At 43.9% G+C, this 20,633-nt stretch overlaps 1 protein-coding gene across 3 annotated transcripts in view; it reads right to left on the bottom strand.

Moving 5' to 3' along the window:
* Window positions 1-20,633, bottom strand: part of RGS18 (regulator of G protein signaling 18) — a 726,926-nt gene that overhangs the window by 329,944 nt on the left and 376,349 nt on the right. For all 3 annotated transcript variants that reach the window (XM_069641341.1, XM_069641342.1, XM_069641343.1), the window contains one exon: window positions 697-798. In XM_069641341.1, the coding sequence (XP_069497442.1) occupies window positions 697-798 (102 nt within the window). The remainder of the gene's footprint in view (window positions 1-696; window positions 799-20,633) is intronic.

The raw sequence follows: 20,633 nt of genomic DNA, 5'->3' as shown, positions 1-20,633 counted from the left end.
GGTAAATATGGGTGGTACAGACTGCTACCAAGTGGGTTTACTGCTAACACCTGTAGTCCTAAATCTTTTGCAGTGTTCCCAAAGGGAACTGCACAGGTTTCTGCCTAACAATCAATGACATTTGTGATGTCATCTTTGATGTCGTGGGTGTTAGTCTTAGCAGTGCACGGTGGTGGCCCGAGTTATGGTAGCTTAGCTTACCATTACTGGCGAATTTCAGGGGTTTTTCGGTTTTACTTGGAACCATAATGTCGCTGTAACAAAGTTTTTTTCACTGAATTACATAGGTTTTTAGTAGCGCAACTTAACCATAACGTCCCTTTAACAACGTTTTTTTACTGAATTATTTATATAGCTCCAGTAAATAGAAGTTCAGCTCTTAATCTAAAGAAAATGCATTACATTATTTCAGTATTTTATTTATTTTTATTTATGTATATGAATGAGTGGGATTTTAGAATGTGAGGATAAAATGTGTTCATTTAACATTTTGAAATGTAATACAGTTCCTGTTAAATCAATTTATGCTACAAAAAGAAAGTCTATACCGTATACCGATTACAAAGGAACATGGATCGTGCATAATTGGACATTTTTATTTGGCAAAGTATGTATTTTGTACTGGAAATAAACCATAGAACAGAAATGCAAGCATAACATTAGAAGTGATAATGGTGCTCTGCTGTGTAGACTCACCTTATTCCAAGTGCCATGCTGTCAGCTTTTTCGTAATTGATGTTTTCATGTGAACCTGATTTCCGAAGGACTAGACTTTTCTGGTTTAGTTTACTTTTCAACCTACAGGTAAAAATATGTATACATAATTTAATTATCCTTTTATTCGATTTTTGAAGAATTCTATTAAACAAAAAAAAAAGCCAAATCGAATAAAGGTACCGCAAATTTAATAAAGCAGTGGCATAGTACACACATCTGTAAAAATCAACATATTGAACTGCCTTTTAGAGGAATTAAACAGTTCCAATTTGGCTTCCCCCATCTACAATCAGCAACATTATGTATTCCAGAAAGACTTTGTTTGAGCATGTCTGGCTGGTTATTGCAACATTGTTTTCTAAACAGAGTCAATATGTTTGTTAAGAGAGGTACGACGCCGAATAAGGATCAAATAAGTATTTATTGAAAGTATGATCACAGCAGGCAGCAGATGCACCTAAGGGATTAGATGCTGGGATCAACTGCCTATTTCAAACATAAAATTCTGTTTACACATTCTGATGGAGTCATAGTAGTTGAGGATTCTCAGAATGTGTATACATCACTTGGAACATTGGTGTACAGGGAACTGGACAACAGGGATAACTTATGTTAGGGAGAATTATCTGTTTAGGCTGAATTTCCTAACCTAGTGAGTCCCCCAGAAGCTTTGCTGGATTTCTGGAGTTTGTTTTTTTTCCACCCTGCCAAGAGTGAGACTCTTTTTCTCCCACTCTTGGACATGAGTGTGTGTAATTCCTTTGAATGTCAATGTGTTCTATGGGCTATGGGGTCTTTTACTCCATAGGGTCTCATATGTTTTGCTATGTGTGTTACACTGCACCCTCCGTGCCGTAGCACTGGGCGTCCTAGAGGACCTCCATCATAGACTCCATACCCGGGGACTGACTACTGTCTCCCCGGGCATGTAAAGTCACCGTTGGCTTTACTAGACCTAAATTTACTAACAGAACTAGTACAAACCATCCTATTGTGGACGTACTAGTAGGGGTAATTCGATTACTCCTGGGTCTGTTATTCGAGGGGGCACTGTCCCGACCCCCCTCGTCGAGTTTTGGCTGGTTGCAGTGGAAACTACTTGTTATGTTCGACCCTGAATATAACCCTATGGGATTCTTCCCATTGTTGGAGATTGATACTTTTCCTCGTTAATCTCTAACATACCACCGGTTTACTTATCTTAAATAAGTATATCGGATGGTATTTTCTGCCAGAACTCGGTTTTTAAATGGCGTCTGTGTTCGTCAATGTGACTCCTAAACCAAAGGTTGAGCCCTTTGTTCCACTTTTGGCGGGCTTCTGTACAGAGACCCTCCAAAGTGGTGCCATTCTGTCTGGGTTACCACAGGGGTGTGGGAGGGGGTTAAGGCACCCTGGACTGAGTTGCCTCGCCAACTCCAGTCGCACTCTGGTGTGATTGGCCCAAGTGGTGAGCCACCCCGCTCACCACTTAGCGTGTTTTGATTGACAGCTAGGCTGAATGAATGGGGGTTTTCTGCATAAAAGCAGGGCTTTTGGGACTGGATCTTCAGAAGTCGCCACAGGACCTAAGAATCCGACGAGGGTAAAGCTGAGCCGACCTGCAACGACGACACCTCCGGTGGAGCCCTGCGGAACCGGCTCACCACTTCCCGACGACAGAGGAGATCTCCCTGCCGGAGAGTCTCTTCCCCTGACTGGTGGGAACAACCAGTCCCCTTTGTTTTTTCTTCGCTCCAGGACGCAGTGGTCGAATTGCCCGTGCAGAGCACCTCGGAAACCGGATAGCCACTAACCCTGTACCGCGACCAAAAGTGGTGCCTTGTAACGGAGCACTCTGCGGCTGGTCTCTTCCCTGGTGGGGCACCGGACTTCACTTTTCTTCGACGACGAGATCATCTCTATTCTTGGCAAAGACCCGACGTGCATCCACCACCAGGAACAACTGCCCCCGCCGGAGCTGTCTCTCCACAAACAAGGTACCGTGTCCGCCTGGCTTCCGTTTCTGCCAGATCGAGTGAGGTGTCTTAATCCTCGCCTTTCCATTGGGTCGCCTCCAAGCTTTCTTTAACGTGTTGTTCTGAACTGGTCCAATCTTTCCATAACAATTTTGCGATAAAGACTCGAAGCGCATTTCCACTGAGACACTTTTTGGGACATATCGCCTTGCCTCTCTCAGAGTGGGTCTGGCCTCTGAACTTTGTGATCTGCAGTAGACCCTGCCTTACTTGCCTTGCATTTGTCCGAAAAGTATTGGTACCGAGTTGACTTCATAACCTGCCTTATTTTTCTCTCCCGTCCTAACGAATACTAGAGTACCATCTAGGTTAAAGCATACACCTCTGTCTGCAAATAAGTGATGCCGGTGAACCTAGACTTGTCAAACTATTGTTAGGGGGATTGATCTTTTTCTTCGTATAGTAATTGTGATTGAAGTTGTTTGCCGTATAAGTGCCAGAGTGTTTTCCATAGATGTGTTGTTATAAATAAATACCTTTATATCTTTACACCGAAGCCTTGTTCCGTGTTTGCTTGTTCTACTGTGTAGATTGCCCTATATTGTATACTCCACATACTGCCTAACTCTTCTTGAGGGAAGTCTGACTGCTCAGCCACAGCTACCAAGTGAATCTGTGTGGTACAGACTGCTACCAAGTGGGTTTACTGCCAAACACCTGTAGTCCTAAATCTTTTGCAGTGGTCCCAGAGGGAACTGCACAGGTTCCCGCCTAACACTGGTGTACAGCGGTGGGATTTGTATCAAGTATACAGTTTAGAGTACTTTTCGACACTTTAGGATAACTAACCACAAAGCTTAGCACTAAAAAACAACTTTCAAAAACATGTCTACTATGGAAGCTTACAGTCAAGAATCCTTGTCAGGTGAAAATACTGAGGGTTTACGAGCTCTCTGTAGGCAAGAAAATCTTTCCGTAAGAGGCAAGAAGTTAGAGCTAATAGCAAGATTGCTGGAAAACCAAAGTCTGGGTACTGGTTCGGAGGAACCAACTTCTCGAGCAAATGTAGATCACAGTGATGGTGTTGATCTAAATCATAATTCTGATGATAGTGATGAAGAGGCTGAAGAGGAAGGAGAGGCTAAGGAAACTGTCTCCCCTGCCCCTCTGTCTGCCTTAACAGCTGTACCTACTGGGCCTATAACAGGTCCCACACTAAGTCCTCAAGTCCTTGAACTAGAAAAAATGAAAATAGACTTGGAATTCAGAAGGATTACTGCTCAAACTGAACAGAAACACCAAGAAATGCAACAAATTCTTAGGCTCCGAGAAATGGAGCTCAAGCATGAGTTAGAAATGAAAAAGTTGTCTGTCGAAATTGCTTCTGTCTCTGGCTCTTCTAGAAGCTCCAGTCCCAAAAGACCCCAGATGCCGAAGGAATTAATTGGTATGTATGAACCGAAGTTGGATGTATTGGATTGGCTGAGTTTGTTTGAGTACAATCATGGGCTCCAGAACATCACAGGTAACGAGTTGCTTACCTGGTTGTTCTCTAGGCTTCCCCCTGTTGCAACTGATGTGGTAATGGAGTTGGGGGAGGAGGATATGAAAGAGTACGAAAGTGTGAAACTAGCTTTGATAGCTAGATTTGGGAAGACCCCTTCCCAGTATCTTAAGAGGTTTAGAACCCTCAAAAAGCATGATGGTACCCCTTGGGCTACCTGGGTGAGTGAAGGGTTGAAAAACTTAGAGGGATGGATTAAGGGTTACAAAGTGAACACTTATGAGGGTATGAAGAATCTTTTTATGTTGGAGTCTATTTATGATGCCTGTTCTCCTGAGCTCAGACAGCACTTGGCTGATTCAAAGGAATTGGATTCCCGGAGGCTAGCTAAGGCTGCTGACTTATGGGTTGCCAACAGGGCTACTCATGAGGATTCTGGGGCAACTCAGAAGAAGGATGAGGGAAAACAGCCTAAAAAAGACTCAAAAGAGAATTCGAATAACTCAAATTCCAAAGAGGGCCCCAAACAAAACCAGAAGGGTAAACCACAAGGAAAATCACAGCAGAATAGTGTGTCTTCTGGTGCCAAACCGGAAGGAGGCCAGAACAAGCCACAATTCCAAAAAGCATTCGGTAAATGCTTTGTTTGTGGCTCGACTGACCATGTGAAAGGAGATCCCAGATGTAAGGGTAAACCTTCAGGGGTCCAGCTTGTCTCCTTAGCCTTCGCTCCAGAGGAGGAAGTCAAAATGGCAAGTGGAAACTTTCTACTGCTAGCTGATGAACCCATTGGAGTCTCAGCCAGCGTTTCTTAAGTACCTCTGGGGTTGTGGGAACAACAGAATTTAGATGTCTATAATTCTATCCCCGATAATACTAAAGAGTATTGGTCAGGAGACTCCTGCCATTAGGGACACTGGGGCCAGCATAACCGTGGTGGATACATCGTTTTTTCAGGCTGAGGATGTTGCTAAGGCACCCAAACACCTCACCAAGTTAGCTGGAGGGCCTGTGCAGATGCTTCCCCAATTACCAGTTCTCATCCAGTGTAACGACATGACTGTGAAGATACCTGTCAGCATACAGAGTGAGGTACCAGAACGCGTACTGTTGGGTAACGATTTGAAAACTCTCGGAGTTGTATCGCATACTCCCAGACCTCCTAGTAAACGGTTACAGGAGTAACCAGACCCGCAAGAGAGAGGACCATGCGCGGTACTCTCCCGGAGATGATGAAGAAAGAGATCACTCCTGCTCCACTTGAATTGTCGGCCGCTGTCTCGAAGAAATCAGAAGCGAAAGGGAAACCTAAGACTTCTACCCCGAAACCAGCAGCCAGCATTTCAGTGCAGCCAACAAGGACTTCCCCACGGTTGTCCAAAGTTACATCCGTAACTCCACCTCCAGTTGAGGCTGAGAGGGAGGTACGACCCTGTGTGGTAGGATTAGACTCTGAAGAAGAGCTAATGGAAGGCCAGGAACTCATTGGAGATCTGGATCCTGTTGACCATCCTGAGCTGCAGTCTTTACTGGCAGAAGGTGGACCCAGCAGGGCAGACTTCAGTAAGGTACAGAGAGAATGTCCAACTCTGGAAGGTCTTCGCCACCAGCCAGAAGCTCAGGCTGAAGGACAAGAGCCTGGGAAATACAGGTTGCACTGGGAAGATGGCCTCTTCTAAAGTGAACCGACCGAGTCTGCACCTGGAGACTACAAGCGGCTTGTAGTACCCCAAGAGAACAGACCACAGTTCTTGCAGTTAGCCCACGAGATTCCTTTGGCTGGTCACTTGAGTTTCAAGAAGACTAAGGAAAGGCTATCTCTCTACTTCTATTGGCCAAAGATGGGGGCCGAAGTAGAAAAACACTGCAGGAGCTGCCACACCTGCCAGACCTCTGGTAAGGTTGGCTCCAAGAATGTGGCACCTTTAGTGCCTCTCCCAGTTGTGGGAGTCCCGTTTGAGAGAGTAGGGATTGACATTGTTGGTCCCCTAGATCCTCCAACCTCCTCAGGCAACAGGTTTATACTTGTTGTAGTAGACCATGCTACTAGGTATCCTGAAGCAATTCCTATGAGGACTGTTACAGCCCTGGCTGTGGCTAAGGCCCTCCTTGGTATCTTTACTAGGGTCGGGTTTCCTAGGGAAGTAATCTCTGACAGGGGGTCAAACTTTATGTCCCACTACATAAAATTCAAAATCAGGTACTAGAGGTGCCTTGCATTTACACTTTAAGCAAAACAATAGGAGGGACCAGATGTAATTAAAACATAGTATCAAATTTTAATAATAACAAAGAAATCGACAAGTATAAAACATCCAATTAAATGAATTGGTCCATGACAGTACATATATATAACTTCCAATGTACAAACAACAATAGGGAATACGTAACAGGTTTATATGGCCATTTTACAGAAATGCTACCAGAAAAATACAACCACTGTGGGTACTCGTCTAGCACAAAGTGTGGTACCCATCCACATATGGATCAATATGTCATATAATATAATCCCTGTTTAAAGTCCAGAGATGTGTCTCGACATGTTTCTGTTCCGTAGGACAAAGTGTGGAACATTCATCAGGAGGTAAGTATTAAACAGTATAGCCTATTTTACAAATGGGGTGGTACACAAATTAATTCGAGCCTCATAGTACCTGAGAGAGATAAAAACAACAATAGACATCCAAGAGTTAGTTAATGAATCACTATGTACTTAGGTAAGTTCAAACAATGAACTTGGCACAAAATTAGGGGAAAAATTACCTATGGTGGTGCCAGTGGGGGCTCTCTACTTAAATTAGTAGGTATAGGGAGGCAGCCAACGCAACCCTACAAAAAATGTAGAAGATATTGCGGTAAATGATACAAAATCCAGCCTACTAGCACATACAACATAACAGCAAATTACAAGAGTCTGACGCCCAGGTGAATATCAGTAAGTATAAGCACCTCTTATAGGTATAAGCACCTCTTATAAGTATAAGCACCTCTTAGTAGGTGAAGGGGTCTTTATCTTGTGAGATATCAGCAATGTCATCTTGATTAAGAATTGAGATGGCTTGAATGAGGGCTGCAGCATAGTCATCCCTATAAGCTAAAGTTCTCTCTTTGGCCATGTTAGAGATGAGGGTGGTGTGCAAGGTCTAAAAATCTGCTGTATATATGTGCTAGTGAAAACCCACTGAAGAAAGTAAGTTTACTAATTTTTTGGATCTCACCATCTACCACCAAAATGGCGTTCTGAAAATAAAACCTTACCACAAACCCACAGACAGGAATTCCCTTCTGGATTATTCCAGCCATCACATTAAACATTTACGTGATAACCTCCCCTTTGGCCAGTTCCTTTGTCTTAAAAGGAATAGTTCTGATAAAGAAACTTATGAAGTTGAAGCCTCCACACTCAGTAAAAAACTCAGACAAAGAGGTTACCCCAAAAAGTTAGTAAAGAAATCAGCCAAAAGAGCATTCAATAATAACCGGGAAGCTCTACTTGAACCCAAGCCAACTAAACCTAAAGATGAACGTATTGTCTGTGTGACTACCTTTACGGACCGGAGTTTTGAAATCACCAACATCATAAAGAAAAACTGGAACATTTTTGGAACTCTGACTCAACCCCTAGCTCTGCCTATCTTTGCTTATAAAAGAAGTACCACCATTGGCAATCTAGTTAGTAATAGCAGACTCAAATCGGTGAACACTCGGAACCTAAACTCACCACCCTTTGGGGTCTCCCTGAAGTCACCGGCCACTATCCCTGTGGAACTTGTGTCGTTTGTAAATTAACCACCAGATCCAAAGAAGTTGATGTTGGCCTCTCAAAACTCTGGACCCAAAAGAACCTAACCAATTGTAATACTGATTACGTGGTATATATGATTACATGTATATGTGGACTGCATTATGTTGGAAAAACTGTCAGAAAAGTAAAAACACGCATAATGGAACATCGGAGTTGTTTGAAGAACAGAACGGAGAATGCTCCCCTTGTTAAACACTTCAACCTCCTGAAACACAAATACGAGGACTTCACATGGACGGTCCTCTTAGCCTTGAAAGGAATGAACAACACAACACGTGAAAAGAAACTGTTGAAAATGGAACAAAAGATGATCTTCACCCTTCACAGTGATGTGACGGGGCTCAATGAGTCAATTGATTGGCATAATATTTAATTTTCATTTGCTATATTTCTATGGAAGTGGTATGATGTGACGGGGCTCAATGAGTCAATCGTTTAACATTGAGTTTCCATTTGTTATATCTCTACGGATAGGGTCTTGAGTTTTCCCTTGTACATGGTTATTGCTTTGCTTTTATTAAGGGCTAGTGATCGCCGGCACCTGAGGAGTCCTTTTAGGGCAGATACTAACGTTACCCTATAGTTCACTCCAAAATGCCCGCCGTTCTCCTGCCGTACTAGGCACCAAGTTTTGTTATCACCGACATAGTAATAGGACCATTGGGGTTGCCTTGACTACCTGACAGCATCGGCAGCTTCGCGCAATCACTAGTCCCTTTCGGCTTGTCGAACTCAGAAGACCTACATCCCGTACACTCCTCCGCACAGGGTAAGACACTCGCTGGTCGCCTAATATAATGCTTCCCTTCATTTTACGAGGTCCTCTAGAGGCAACGCGCACTATGTAACGTTGTCCGTTCCATTTCTGTTCCCTTTTTTTAGTACGGACCGCGGAGATCCGTTCCCGCTCACGAACCCGAGGAAGTCTGTTGGTAAAGTGTTTTGCATTGTTGTTCTTGATATCAGTCACCGCGGATATGCACGATTACACTTTTCGATCTACCTCTCACCGCACACAGACCCAGGGACCCTCCTGGTATCCTTCTAGTTCGGGCTTTTTGCTTGTATAGGTAACAGTGCATTGTAGATCCCAGCCCCCACGGTCTACCCCCCGCTTTTCTTTGCCCTCTCGACACTTAGTTGTAACACACCGCTATCGGCCCCTTCACCTACTAAGAGGTGCTTATACTTACTGATCTTCACCTGGGCGTCAGACTCTTGTAATTTGCTGTTATGTTGTATGTGCTAGTAGGCTGGATTTTGTATCATTTACCGCAATATCTTCTACATTTTTTGTAGGGTTGCGTTGGCTGCCTCCCTACACCTACTAATTTAAGTAGAGAGCCCCCACTGGCACCACCATAGGTAATTTTTCCCCTATTTTGTTGCCAAGTTCATTGTTTGAACTTACCTAAGTACATAGTGATTCATTAACTATCTCTTGGATGTCTATTGTTGTTTTTATCTCTATCAGGTACTATGTGGCTCGAATTTATTTGTGTACCACCCCATTTGTAAAATAGGCTATACTGTTTAATACTTACCTCCTGATGAATGTTCCACACTTTGTCCTACGGAACAGAAACATGTCGAGACACATCTCTGGACTTTAAACAGGGATTATATTATATGACATATTGATCCATATGTGTATGGGTATCACACTTTGTGCTAGACGAGTACCCACAGTGGTCGTATTTTTCTGGTAACATTTCTGTAAAATGGCCATATAAGCCTGTTACGTATTCCCTATTGTTGTTTGTACATTGGAAGTTATATATATGTACTGTCATGGACCAATTCATTTAATTGGATGTTTTATACTTGTCGATTTCTTTGTTATTATTAAAATTTGATACTATGTTTTAATTACATCTGGTCCCTCCTATTGTTTTGCTTAAAGTGTAAATGCAAGGCACCTCTAGTACCTGATTTTGAACTTTGTCTCCCTTTACATTGACTATTATCCTCCTGGATATAGACAAAGCATACACTGCTAAATTTGTATTAGTCAGTAGTATACCGGGATTCCTCCCCTTGTAAGTAGTAGTAACCACTACATGAAAGCCATGTGGAAAACCTGTGGAGTTACTTACAAGTTCTCAACAGCTAACCACCCACAAACCAATGGGTTGGTAGAACGGTTCAACCGAACCATGAAGAGCATGATAGGTGCTTTAGAGGAACCCCTTAAGCTTAAGTGGGACCTTCTACTGCCATGCCTTCTCTTTGCTTATAGAGAAGTCCCTCAGGAGGGAGTAGGTTATTCTCCCTTCGAACTTCTCTATGGTCATCCCGTCAGAGGTCCATTGGCCCTGATTAAGGAGGGGTTGGAGGGTGCTCCTTCCCCCAAGCCAGTCAGAGTGACTGACTACGTGATGGGTCTCCAGAGGAGAATGTCACACATGATGACAGAAGCAAGCGATAACTTGAAAGCTGGACAAGCATTGGTCAAGCACTGGCACGATCAAAAGGCTAACATCGTTGAGTTCGCTCAAGACCAGCTCGTTCTCGTTATGATCGCAACAAGGCAGAGGGCATTGCAAGACAAATGGATGGGACCCTTCAGAGTTGTGGGTAAACTCGGAGAGGTTAACTATCTGGTGGATTTGGGCAATCCCAGGGAGGCTCCGACCGTCTTCCACACCAACCGACTCAAAGCGTATGTCACACGACCTGATGTAGGAGCGTTGTTTCTAGCATCATCCGAGGAAGAAGAAGAGAGTGAAGCTCTTCCGGATCTCCTCAGGGGCTTGCCTTTGGACGAACAAATTTAAGGAGTAAATCTCTCCTCCAATCTGACACCCGAGCAACAAGAAGAGTGCAAATCCATGTTGAATCAGTTTGCCTCTCTTTTCTCGCTTTCACCAGGCTTGACCCCTTGGGGCCAGCATGACATACTCACTGGTGACTGTCTGCCAGTCAAAAGAAGAGGATACCGAATGTCAGAACACGTACAAACCCACATCAAAGGTGAGGTCAGCAAGATGCTTGATCTCGGGGTAATAGAGCCCTCTACTAGTCCATGGTCTAGCCCAGTTGTGTTAGTACCAAAGGCCGGATCTAAAGAGCTTAGATTCTGCGTGGATTATAGAGATCTTAATGCAGTCACCAAGACTGATGCCCACCCTTTGCCAAGAACAGATGAGTTGGTGGATAAACTTGGCGCCGCCAAGTTCCTCAGCACATTTGACTTGACGTCAGGCTATTGGCAAATAGCCCTGACAGACCATGCCAAAGAGAAAACTACATTTTCGACCCCCGTTGGCTTATACCAATTTAAGGTAATGCCTTTCGGATTGAAGAATGCACCTGCTACATTTCAACGGATGGTAAACCAGGTTCTGAATGGGATGGAGGACTTCGGCATGGCATACTTGGATGACATAGCAGTGTTCAGCAATTCCTGGAAAGAACATGTAACCCACCTGAGAGATGTTTTGCAGGCTCTTGGACAAGCCAATCTGACCATAAAGGCGAGTAAATGCCAAATTGGACAGAGTAGGGTAGTCTATCTTGGACATGAGGTAGGAGGTGGAGAAATAAAGCCTTTGCTCAGTAAGATTGAAGCTGTGAAAAATTGGACAACACCTACTACTCAAACCCAAGTGAGAGCCTTCCTAGGCCTCACTGGGTATTACAGGAATTTCATCGAGAACTATGGGACCATAGCCTCTCCACTGAATGTCATCTCTTCGCCCAAATTTCCTAAAAAAGATAGATGGAACGAGGAGTGCAATCAGGCTTTTGAAAACCTGAAAAAGGCTCTTTTCCAAGCCCCAGTACTCAGAGCTCCTGATTACCGTCAACACTTCATTGTGCAGACAGATGCTTCAAATGTAGGAATAGGTGCCGTACTCAGTCAACTGGATGGGAAAGGTAGGGAGCACCCCGTTTGCTTCATCAGCCGCAAGCTGAAGGATCTTGAAACAAGGTGGGCAACAATCGAAAGAGAGTGCTTTGCTATCGTGTGGGCTCTGAAGAAGTTCAGGCCGTACTTGTATGGTTCTACTTTTGTCATTCAGACTGACCACCAACCCTTGAGATGGTTATGCAAATGAAAGGGGAAAACCCGAAACTATTGAGATGGTCGATCTGCCTGCAAGGGTTTGATTTCACCATTGAGCACAGGTCAGGGTGTCACCACCAAAATGCTGATGGTCTCTCTAGGATGTATGTCATCGACTAGAGGTATGAGATTCCTCCAGGAGTGGATTAAATCCTCCTGTCCCTTAGTCTGGGGGGGGCGGTTGTTAGGGAGAATTCTCTGTTTAGGCTGAATTTCCTAACCTAGTGAGTCCCCCAGCAGCTTTGCTGGATTTCTGGAGTTTGTTTTTTTCCATCCTGCCAAGAGTGAGACTCTTTTTCTCCCACTCTTGGACATGAGTGTGTGTAATTCCTTTGAATGTCAATGTGTTCTATGGGCTATGGGGTCTTTTACTCCATAGGGTCTCATATGTTTTGCTATGTGTGTTACACTGCACACTCCGTGCCGTAGCACTGGGGCATCCTAGAGGACCTCCATCATAGACTCCATACCCGGGGACTGACTACTGTCTCCCCGGGCATGTAAAGTCACCATTGGCTTTACTAGACCTAAATTTACTAACAGAACTAGTACAAACCATCCTATTGTGGACGTACTAGTAGGGGTAATTCGATTACTCCTGGGTCTGTTATTCGAGGGGGCACGGTCCCGTCCCCCGTTGTCGAGTTTTGGCTGGTGGCAGTGGAAACTACTTGTTATGTTCGACCCCGAATATAACCCTATGGGATTCTTCCCATTGTTGGAGATTGATACTTTTCCTCGTTAATCTCTAACATACCACCGGTTTACTTATCTTAAATAAGTCTATCGGATGGTATTTTCTGCCAGATGGCGTCTGTGTTCGTCTCTGTGACTCCTAAACCAAAGGTTGAGCCCTTTGTTCCACTTTTGGCGGGCTTCTGTACAGAGACCCTCCAAAGTGGTGCCATTCTGTCTGGGTTACCACAGGGGTGTGGGAGGGGGTTTAGGCACCCTGGACTGAGTTGCCTTGCCAACTCCAGTCGCACTCGGGTGTGATTGGCCCAAGTGGTGAGCCACCCCGCTCACCACTTAACGTGTTTTGATTGACAGCTAGGCTGAATGAATGGGGGTTTTCTGCATAAAAGCAGGGCTTTTGGGACTGGATCTTCAGAAGTCGCCACAGGACCTAAGAATCCGACGAGGATAAAGCTGAGCCGACCTCCAACGACGACACCTCCGGTGGAGCCCTGCGGAACCGACTCACCACTTCCCGACGACAGAGGAGATCTCCCTGCCGGAGAGTCTCTTCCCCTGACTGGTGGGAACAACCAGTCCCCTTTGCTTTTTCTTCGCTCCAGGACGCAGTGGTCGAATTGCCCGTGCAGAGCACCTCGGCAACCGGAAAGCCACTACCCCTGTACCGCGACCAAAAGTGGTGCCTTGTAACGGAGCACTCTGCGGCTGGTCTCTTCCCTGGTGGGGCACCGGACTTCACTTTTCTTCGACGACGAGATCATCTCTATTCTTGGCAAAGACCCGACGTGCATCCACCACCAGGAACAACTGCCCCCGCCGGAGCTGTCTCTCCACAAACAAGGTACCGTGTCCGCCTGGCTTCCGTTTCTGCCAGATCGAGTGAGGTGTCTTAATCCTCGCCTTTCCATTGGGTCGCCTCCAAGCTTTCTTTAACGTGTTGTTCTGAACTGGTCCAATCTTTCCATAACAATTTTGCGATAAAGACTCGTAGCGCATTCCCACTGAGACACTTTTTGGGACATATTGCCTTGCCTCTCTCCGAGTGGGCCTGGCCTCTGAACTTTGTGATCTGCTGTAGACCCTGCCTTACTTGCCTTGCATTTGTCTGAAAAGTATTGGTACCGATTTGACTTCATAACCTGCCTTATTTTTCTCTCCCGTCCTAACGAATACTAGAGTACCATCTATGTTAAAGCATACACCTCTGTCTGCAAATAAGTGATGCCGGTGAACCTAGACTTGTCAAACTATTGTTAGGGGGATTGATCTTTTTCTTCGTATAGTAATTGTGATTGAAGTTGTTTTCCGTATTAGTGCCAGAGTGTTTTCCATAGATGTGTTGTTATAAATAAATACCTTTATATCTTTACACCGAAGCCTTGTTCCGTGTTTGCTTGTTCTACTGTGTAGATTGCCCTATATTGTATACTCCACATACTGCCTAACTCTTCTTGAGGGAAGTCTGACTGCTCAGCCACAGCTACCAAGTGAATCTGTGTGGTACAGGCTGCTACCAAGAGGGTTTACTGCCAAACACCTGTAGTCCTAAATCTTTTGCAGTGGTCCCAGAGGGAACTGCACAGGTTTCTGCCTAACAACTTACAAACCTAACACACCTCCCTCCTTACACATGAACAAACATTTTACTACAACTATTCAAGATAATAGTCCTTGAAGCGATCTGGTAGTTTCTTTGACCTTTTGCATTGTGTTTCAACACTGGATTCTGTGTCTTCTGAAGTCCCATTATCTGATTGTGATTGTGATACTTTCTCCTCCTGTTCTTCTTGATTTTCACAATCCAGATTGTCTCTCATCACACTTTCACAGTCAGGCTTGGATGTGCTTTTGACCAGTCTAGACTTTGACCAGCTTTCACCCCCCCTCAAGTATGACCACACTGCTTTGTATAGCTTTCACTCTTCTTGGACCTATAAACTTACTTTCTGTACATTTTACACCAAAGCATGGATTTTTTATCAACACTGAATCCCCTACAGACAACATCACATCTTTAACATTACGAGTGGTATTGAATCTTTGCCTGTATTCTTTCTGAGCAACATGAATTAAGCTCATTATTTTCTGCCTGTCTACCTCTAAACAACCAGATGCCTCTAGCCATCCTGGACACAGTCTGATAGCTGGTTGCCGACCTTTCAAAGACACAAACGGCAACACTTTGGTTATGGAATGTGGAGTGATGCGATAGCTCCAAACCATTTTTATTTTAGCAGTTCTGACCATTCAAGGCCAGAATTGAGTGCCAATTGAATAACACCCTTGATAAATCTATTAGCTCTTTCCACTAACCCATTCGCCCTGGGATGGTACAGAGCGGTTCTTAAGTGTTTGATTCCATAGCACACCAAACATTCTTTCATCTTTTGAGAGCAGAACTGCACCCCATTATCTGTAATGATTTCTGTAGGAAAACCTTCTCTATGTAAGACTTCCTCGAAGAATGTGATTCATTCATTGGTAGTGGCCTCCCTTAGGGCTTTCCATTCTAACCACTTTGTGTGATAATCTACTAATACAACCATAAACTTGAAATATCACCCAAACCTTGTATAGGACCAATTATGTCAACAGCTAGCTTTTTCCAGGGTTCACATGGAACTTGAACAGGGCTGAGAAGAACCTCTCTGACAATTTTCCCTTTGTTTCCTCTTTCACATTCATTGCAACCACACACCTTCTTCTCTACAATACTGCCCATGCATGGCCACCAAAATGATTGTCTCAACAACCTTTTTGTGACATTAATCCCTAGGTGACCTTGATGGGCTAAGTCTACTAAACGGCTCTAATGCTTGAAGGAGGAATTATCTTGGATCCCCTTCTCAGTTTCACTCCATCTTCAGATAAGCTTAATTCTAACTTGATCTCATATAACCGATCAAAATTTCTGTTTAAAGCATCTCTGCTGGGCCATCCATGTATTGTCCACTCTTTTACCCTAGTAAGAAAGGTATCACATGCATCCGCTTTGAGCCATTCCTCCTTTCCCACGGCACACGCTGTCAAATCCGAAATAGTCATGTCTTCTTCATTGACTATTCCTGATATATCTTCAGTATGTTCCATTGGAAGCCTAGACAAGCAACCAGCAACAATATTATCTTTGCCTGGAATGTGGATGATCTTGAAATTATAACCTTGCAAACCCACCATCCATCTGGCGATCCTGGCAGAGCCTTTCGCCCAGTCACAACTACTCAGAAGGTGTACTAGTGGTTTGTGATCTGATTTTATTAGAAACTCCTGCCCCCAAAGAGAAAAATTGAAGTGTAAATTGGCCCAGTATACGGCCAATGCTTCCCTTTCTATTACTGAGTAATTACACTCAGCTCCTCTTAGGGGCCTAGAAGCAAAAGCAATCACATGTGATTCTTTCCCTGAGTCTAACTGGTACAGTGAAGCCCCTAAACCAAATAAACTGGCATCCACAGTGAGAACCGTCTTTCTCCCACTCACAAAACCACCCAATGAGGGGCTTTTTGAGATGCCTTCTTTTATTGCAGTAAATGCTTCCTGGCACTCAGCAGACCATTTGAAACTTACTCATTTTTTAGCAAATTCCTTAGGGTGATGAAATAGTGTCAAACTTTTCTACAAATTTGTGGTAGAATTCTGACATACCCATAAAGGATCTAAGTTGATCCTTATCAGTAGGCGCGGGTACTCCACAAATGTTCTTCACTAAATTGTTTTTTGGTGACACACCCTGACCAGACAGTTTGTGCCCTAAGTACTCCACTTATCTGAGAGCAATGCAGCATTTCTCCCTTTGCACAGTAAGACCCGACATTTTCAATCTTTGCAATACATTTCTCAACTCCCAATCATGTTCACTTTCAGATCCTGAGTAAATCAGTATATCGTCCTGAAATACAGTGACATTTTTAAGACCCTTGAGAACTTCCTCCATGATCCTCTGAAATACTGAGGCAGCTGATGCTAATTCAAAGGGCATTCGTAAGTATTTGAAAGTGACTTCTGATGTTACAAATGCAGTTACATGTTGACAGCTGTCCGATAGAGGCACTTGATGATAAGCTGCAGATAGATCTATTACTGAAAACCAACTAGGTTCTCCCAGGGTGGCAAGAGTTTCTGATATTATGGGTAAAGGATGTCTTTCAATGAAAATGTTCTTGTTAAGGTCTCTAAGATCAATGCAGAGTCTCAAACTCCCATTGATTTTCGTGACAAGTACAACAGGGGAGAGCCATTCAGTCCCTTCAATGCGCTCAATCACTCCTTTCTGGATTAGACTCTCAAGCTCTTCACGAAGTTGCTGGCGCAGTTTAAGTGGGACGGGTCTCACTTCGTGTACCACTGGTTTTGAATTTGTTTTTAGTTTTATGCTGTGCTCGAAATTGTTCAATTTTCCCAGATTTGAAGTGAAGACCTCTGGAAACTCCTTAGACCATCTGTCTTCGAGTTCTGCAATTGTCACATGCTCTGCGGCACTAGCTTGAATGCGGACACCCAATTCTTTCTGTTCCTCCCAACCTAGGAGCGATGCTCCCTTCTTTGCAACCAATATTCTTGCAGAGCATTCTCTTCCTTTATATGACACTATTCCATGGAATTAACCAGTCAAGGCAATGTCCAACTCTCCATAGCCACAGGGTTGGACTCTGGAAGGGACAAGAACATCAGAGGTTTTGCCAAGAACATTTTTGAATGTGTCTTCAGATATTATGGTCCAAGGCGAACACAAATCCACCTTCATTTTGAGATGACACCCATCAATCAAGAAATGATCAATTGGTCCCTTTAAATCGCCAGACAAAGCATTAATGTGAAACACATTTCTAGTGTTCTTCTCCTGAATGGGTGGTTCATCTAGCATTCTATTCAAAGGCTGGCTGGCAAATTGGTGTTCGGTGTCCCTCTTTTCCACAGAATTCACAGATGAATCTTTGCACATGTTCACAAAATGGCCCTTGCGCTTGCATCTGTAACATTCTGCCAACCTTGCCGGGCAAGCAAGGAAAATCGCTGAGTGTCTTGAGTTGCCGCACCTGGAACACTTCTGATTCCACCACTCCTTTCTGGTTGCTTTTCTCCTTTTAGGCATCACTGCACACACACCTTGCACAACACTCTGTGAGGACTGCTTGTCAATCTTCAATACCTTCATATATTGCGAAGTTTGCTCAATACTGCGTGTTCATTCTACTGCTTGCTCTAAAGAGACATCTCTGGCAAGTAATTTTTCCTGTACTATAAGAACTAATTGATCTCTAATAAGAGAATCGGTGAGATTGCTGAAATCACATGTGTGGCTCAGTGTCCTCAAGGATGCCACATATGATTCCACTGATTCTGCACTGTCCTGTGTGCGTTGAAAAAACGTGTGCCTCTCGAACGTTACGTTCCTCTTGGGTTCGAAATGATCTTCAATCTTTTTTATGGCTATGATGTACCCATCAGCATCTCCAGCACCTTCCTCCACGCCATGCGTGAGACCATCAAACACTATGTGCCCCTCAGGCACTAAATTGTGCAGAAGTAGTGCCTTTTTTCTGGCGGAGCTGTATCTGTCACCCCCAATGACCACAATATAATTTTCAAACATTTTGACCCATCTGTCCCGTCTCACCGGAGTCGGCCTGGTTCAGTAAGAAAAGGAGCCAGAGGAGGGATTGCTGCAGCCATGTCGTCAATTTTAACAACTTCTAAGGTGGCTAAGTGAGAAATGTAGGATACTTGAGGTTGTGGGCTGTACTGTCTGTGTATATTCTTTATTGTTCAGAATTAAAATGGTTTTGGAATGTCAAGTAAAAATGGGCACTTTGCAGGCTGGTTTGTGCAGACAATCAGCTTCTGTGATACCACAATGAGCCTTTGCTCAACTCAACGTTCTTTGTGTGCAATACAATAGGAGTGTTCATTTCAACATTCCACGTGAAGCCATAATGAATTCCACGCAATTGCTGACTTTCGTCGCTGTGGGTGCGTTGCTAAGCAACGATGGGCAGCAACACCAAAAGTAAACAAATGCTCCGCTGCAACGGCTGGGCCCACCTCTACGTCCCGTGATGACGTGGGCGGGTCTCCCAAAATGTGCGCATGGTAGCAGCAGCAGAATATTGGACTCTGAGGAGTCCTCCGCTGACGTGGGACCTCCTCCCCCAAATGCGGCACACACCCTCTGACCTGATAGTAGGCGATCGAGGCATCTGCTGCCTGGTCTGACAGAGGGATGATGAGGGTGTGCGGCTGCGACATGCTGCAGCTGGGGCCATGGGTGGTGTGCGCGCTGCTCGGCACTCCCGGGACAGGGAGGAGCGGTGCTTCGGAGGCACGGCTGGGGAGGCGTCCACTGTCCGGTCTTGGCACCTAAGCGGCAGATCCTGGGATGAGGGTGGCCTAGGATGCTAGAGCTGGATGAGCGTGCGGTTCGTCCTCGTCGCCAACGTTGAGAGGTACGACGCCGAATAAGGATCAAATAAGTATTTATTGAAATTATGATCAAAGCAGGCAGCAGATGCACCTAAGGGATTAGATGCTGAGATCAACTGCCTATTTCAAACATAACATTCGGTGTACAAATTCTGATGGAATCATAGTAGTTGAGGATTCTCAGAATGTGTATACATCACTTGGAACATTGGTGTACAGGGAACTGGACAACAGGGATAACCTACACACCTAACAATGTTCTTGGCAAAATGGATGCAATGCCAGAATACTAATAGTTAAGCAAAGTCATGCTTGTAAAAACAAAGCGCCAAGGGTTCTAAAATAATGCCCTACTATACAATTAGAAATGTATCATGTACCAATTCTTTGTGTTTTATTTAAAATAATCTATTGTTGCACGATACAAATCATTGAAATATTAAATATTACACCTTAATATATTATATAAGGTTGCCAAAGCAATTAATGAAATGTGTTCTTAAAAAAGTTCCTATTTTTCTATATTTGTAAAATACTAATGGAAAAGGATACACCCGAGGAACAGGTCTAATTAATATTATAGGTTTAGTACTTGCAAAGACATGTGTGATGACGCTATTTATTAGGTCAGCATCTGTATTGTAACGTGTATACAAGGATTATGTTTGTTGGCGCAATGAAAATAAATCCACATTATACCAGGACATTGGTGACTCCAACTTGAAAATGCCATGGCAATGTTACCCAATAAAGAAGACTCCCATGATTGATGTCAACATTGACTTCCGAAAACTAGCATACTGGTCTAGTGAAATACATGTATTTATTTACTTATTATTTGTTTTAAGGTTATCTTTTGTTTGATTAAAATCGGACTTTGGAACATTGTACTTTAGAGGACTGAACAATCTAAATGGTCAAACATAAGGCCCACAACTTGACCTGGCTATTAAATTCACACAAGGATCAAAGCACGGCAGGGGGGGTGGTCCAACTAGAGTGAATGATCCGATTAGGCTGCCCTTGCCTGAACTCAACCTTCTAAAGCACTTACCTTTCTCTTGTAATTTATTTCATTTGATTGCTCAAGACAACCTGGAAAGATATAATCTGAGCTGATGGTGAAGATAGTAGTTGATGTCTCCTGTTGGATTACACCTTTAGAAGTAGTGGTTGTAAATACTGGTGGTCGCAAATTACTTGCAGCTTAATCCAACTGTGATTCAAGTGTGCAGCATATAATTTTCTCATTAGGAGTAGTAGATTGGGTTTGATGTTGAAATCTGCCTCTTCTACACTTTATCTTTTGAAATCCCTAGTTCGGGGTGATAGTATTTTAAATCCCACATGTGTCATTGCTACCAAGCTTGGTGGCACAGATTGAAATAATAGAGTTTATACAAGGGGTAGCACACTGCCACTAGACATATTCTTATAGATGGATCCAGTCATTGAAAGATGTAG

Source organism: Ambystoma mexicanum, chromosome 1q, assembly GCF_040938575.1.
Source record: "Ambystoma mexicanum isolate Mex_15411 chromosome 1q, UKY_AmexF1_1, whole genome shotgun sequence".
In the NCBI taxonomy this organism is placed as follows: Eukaryota; Metazoa; Chordata; class Amphibia; order Caudata; family Ambystomatidae; genus Ambystoma; species Ambystoma mexicanum.
The sequence above is the reverse complement of the archived record's forward strand: the minus strand, read 5'-3'. Positions and strand labels throughout refer to the sequence as shown.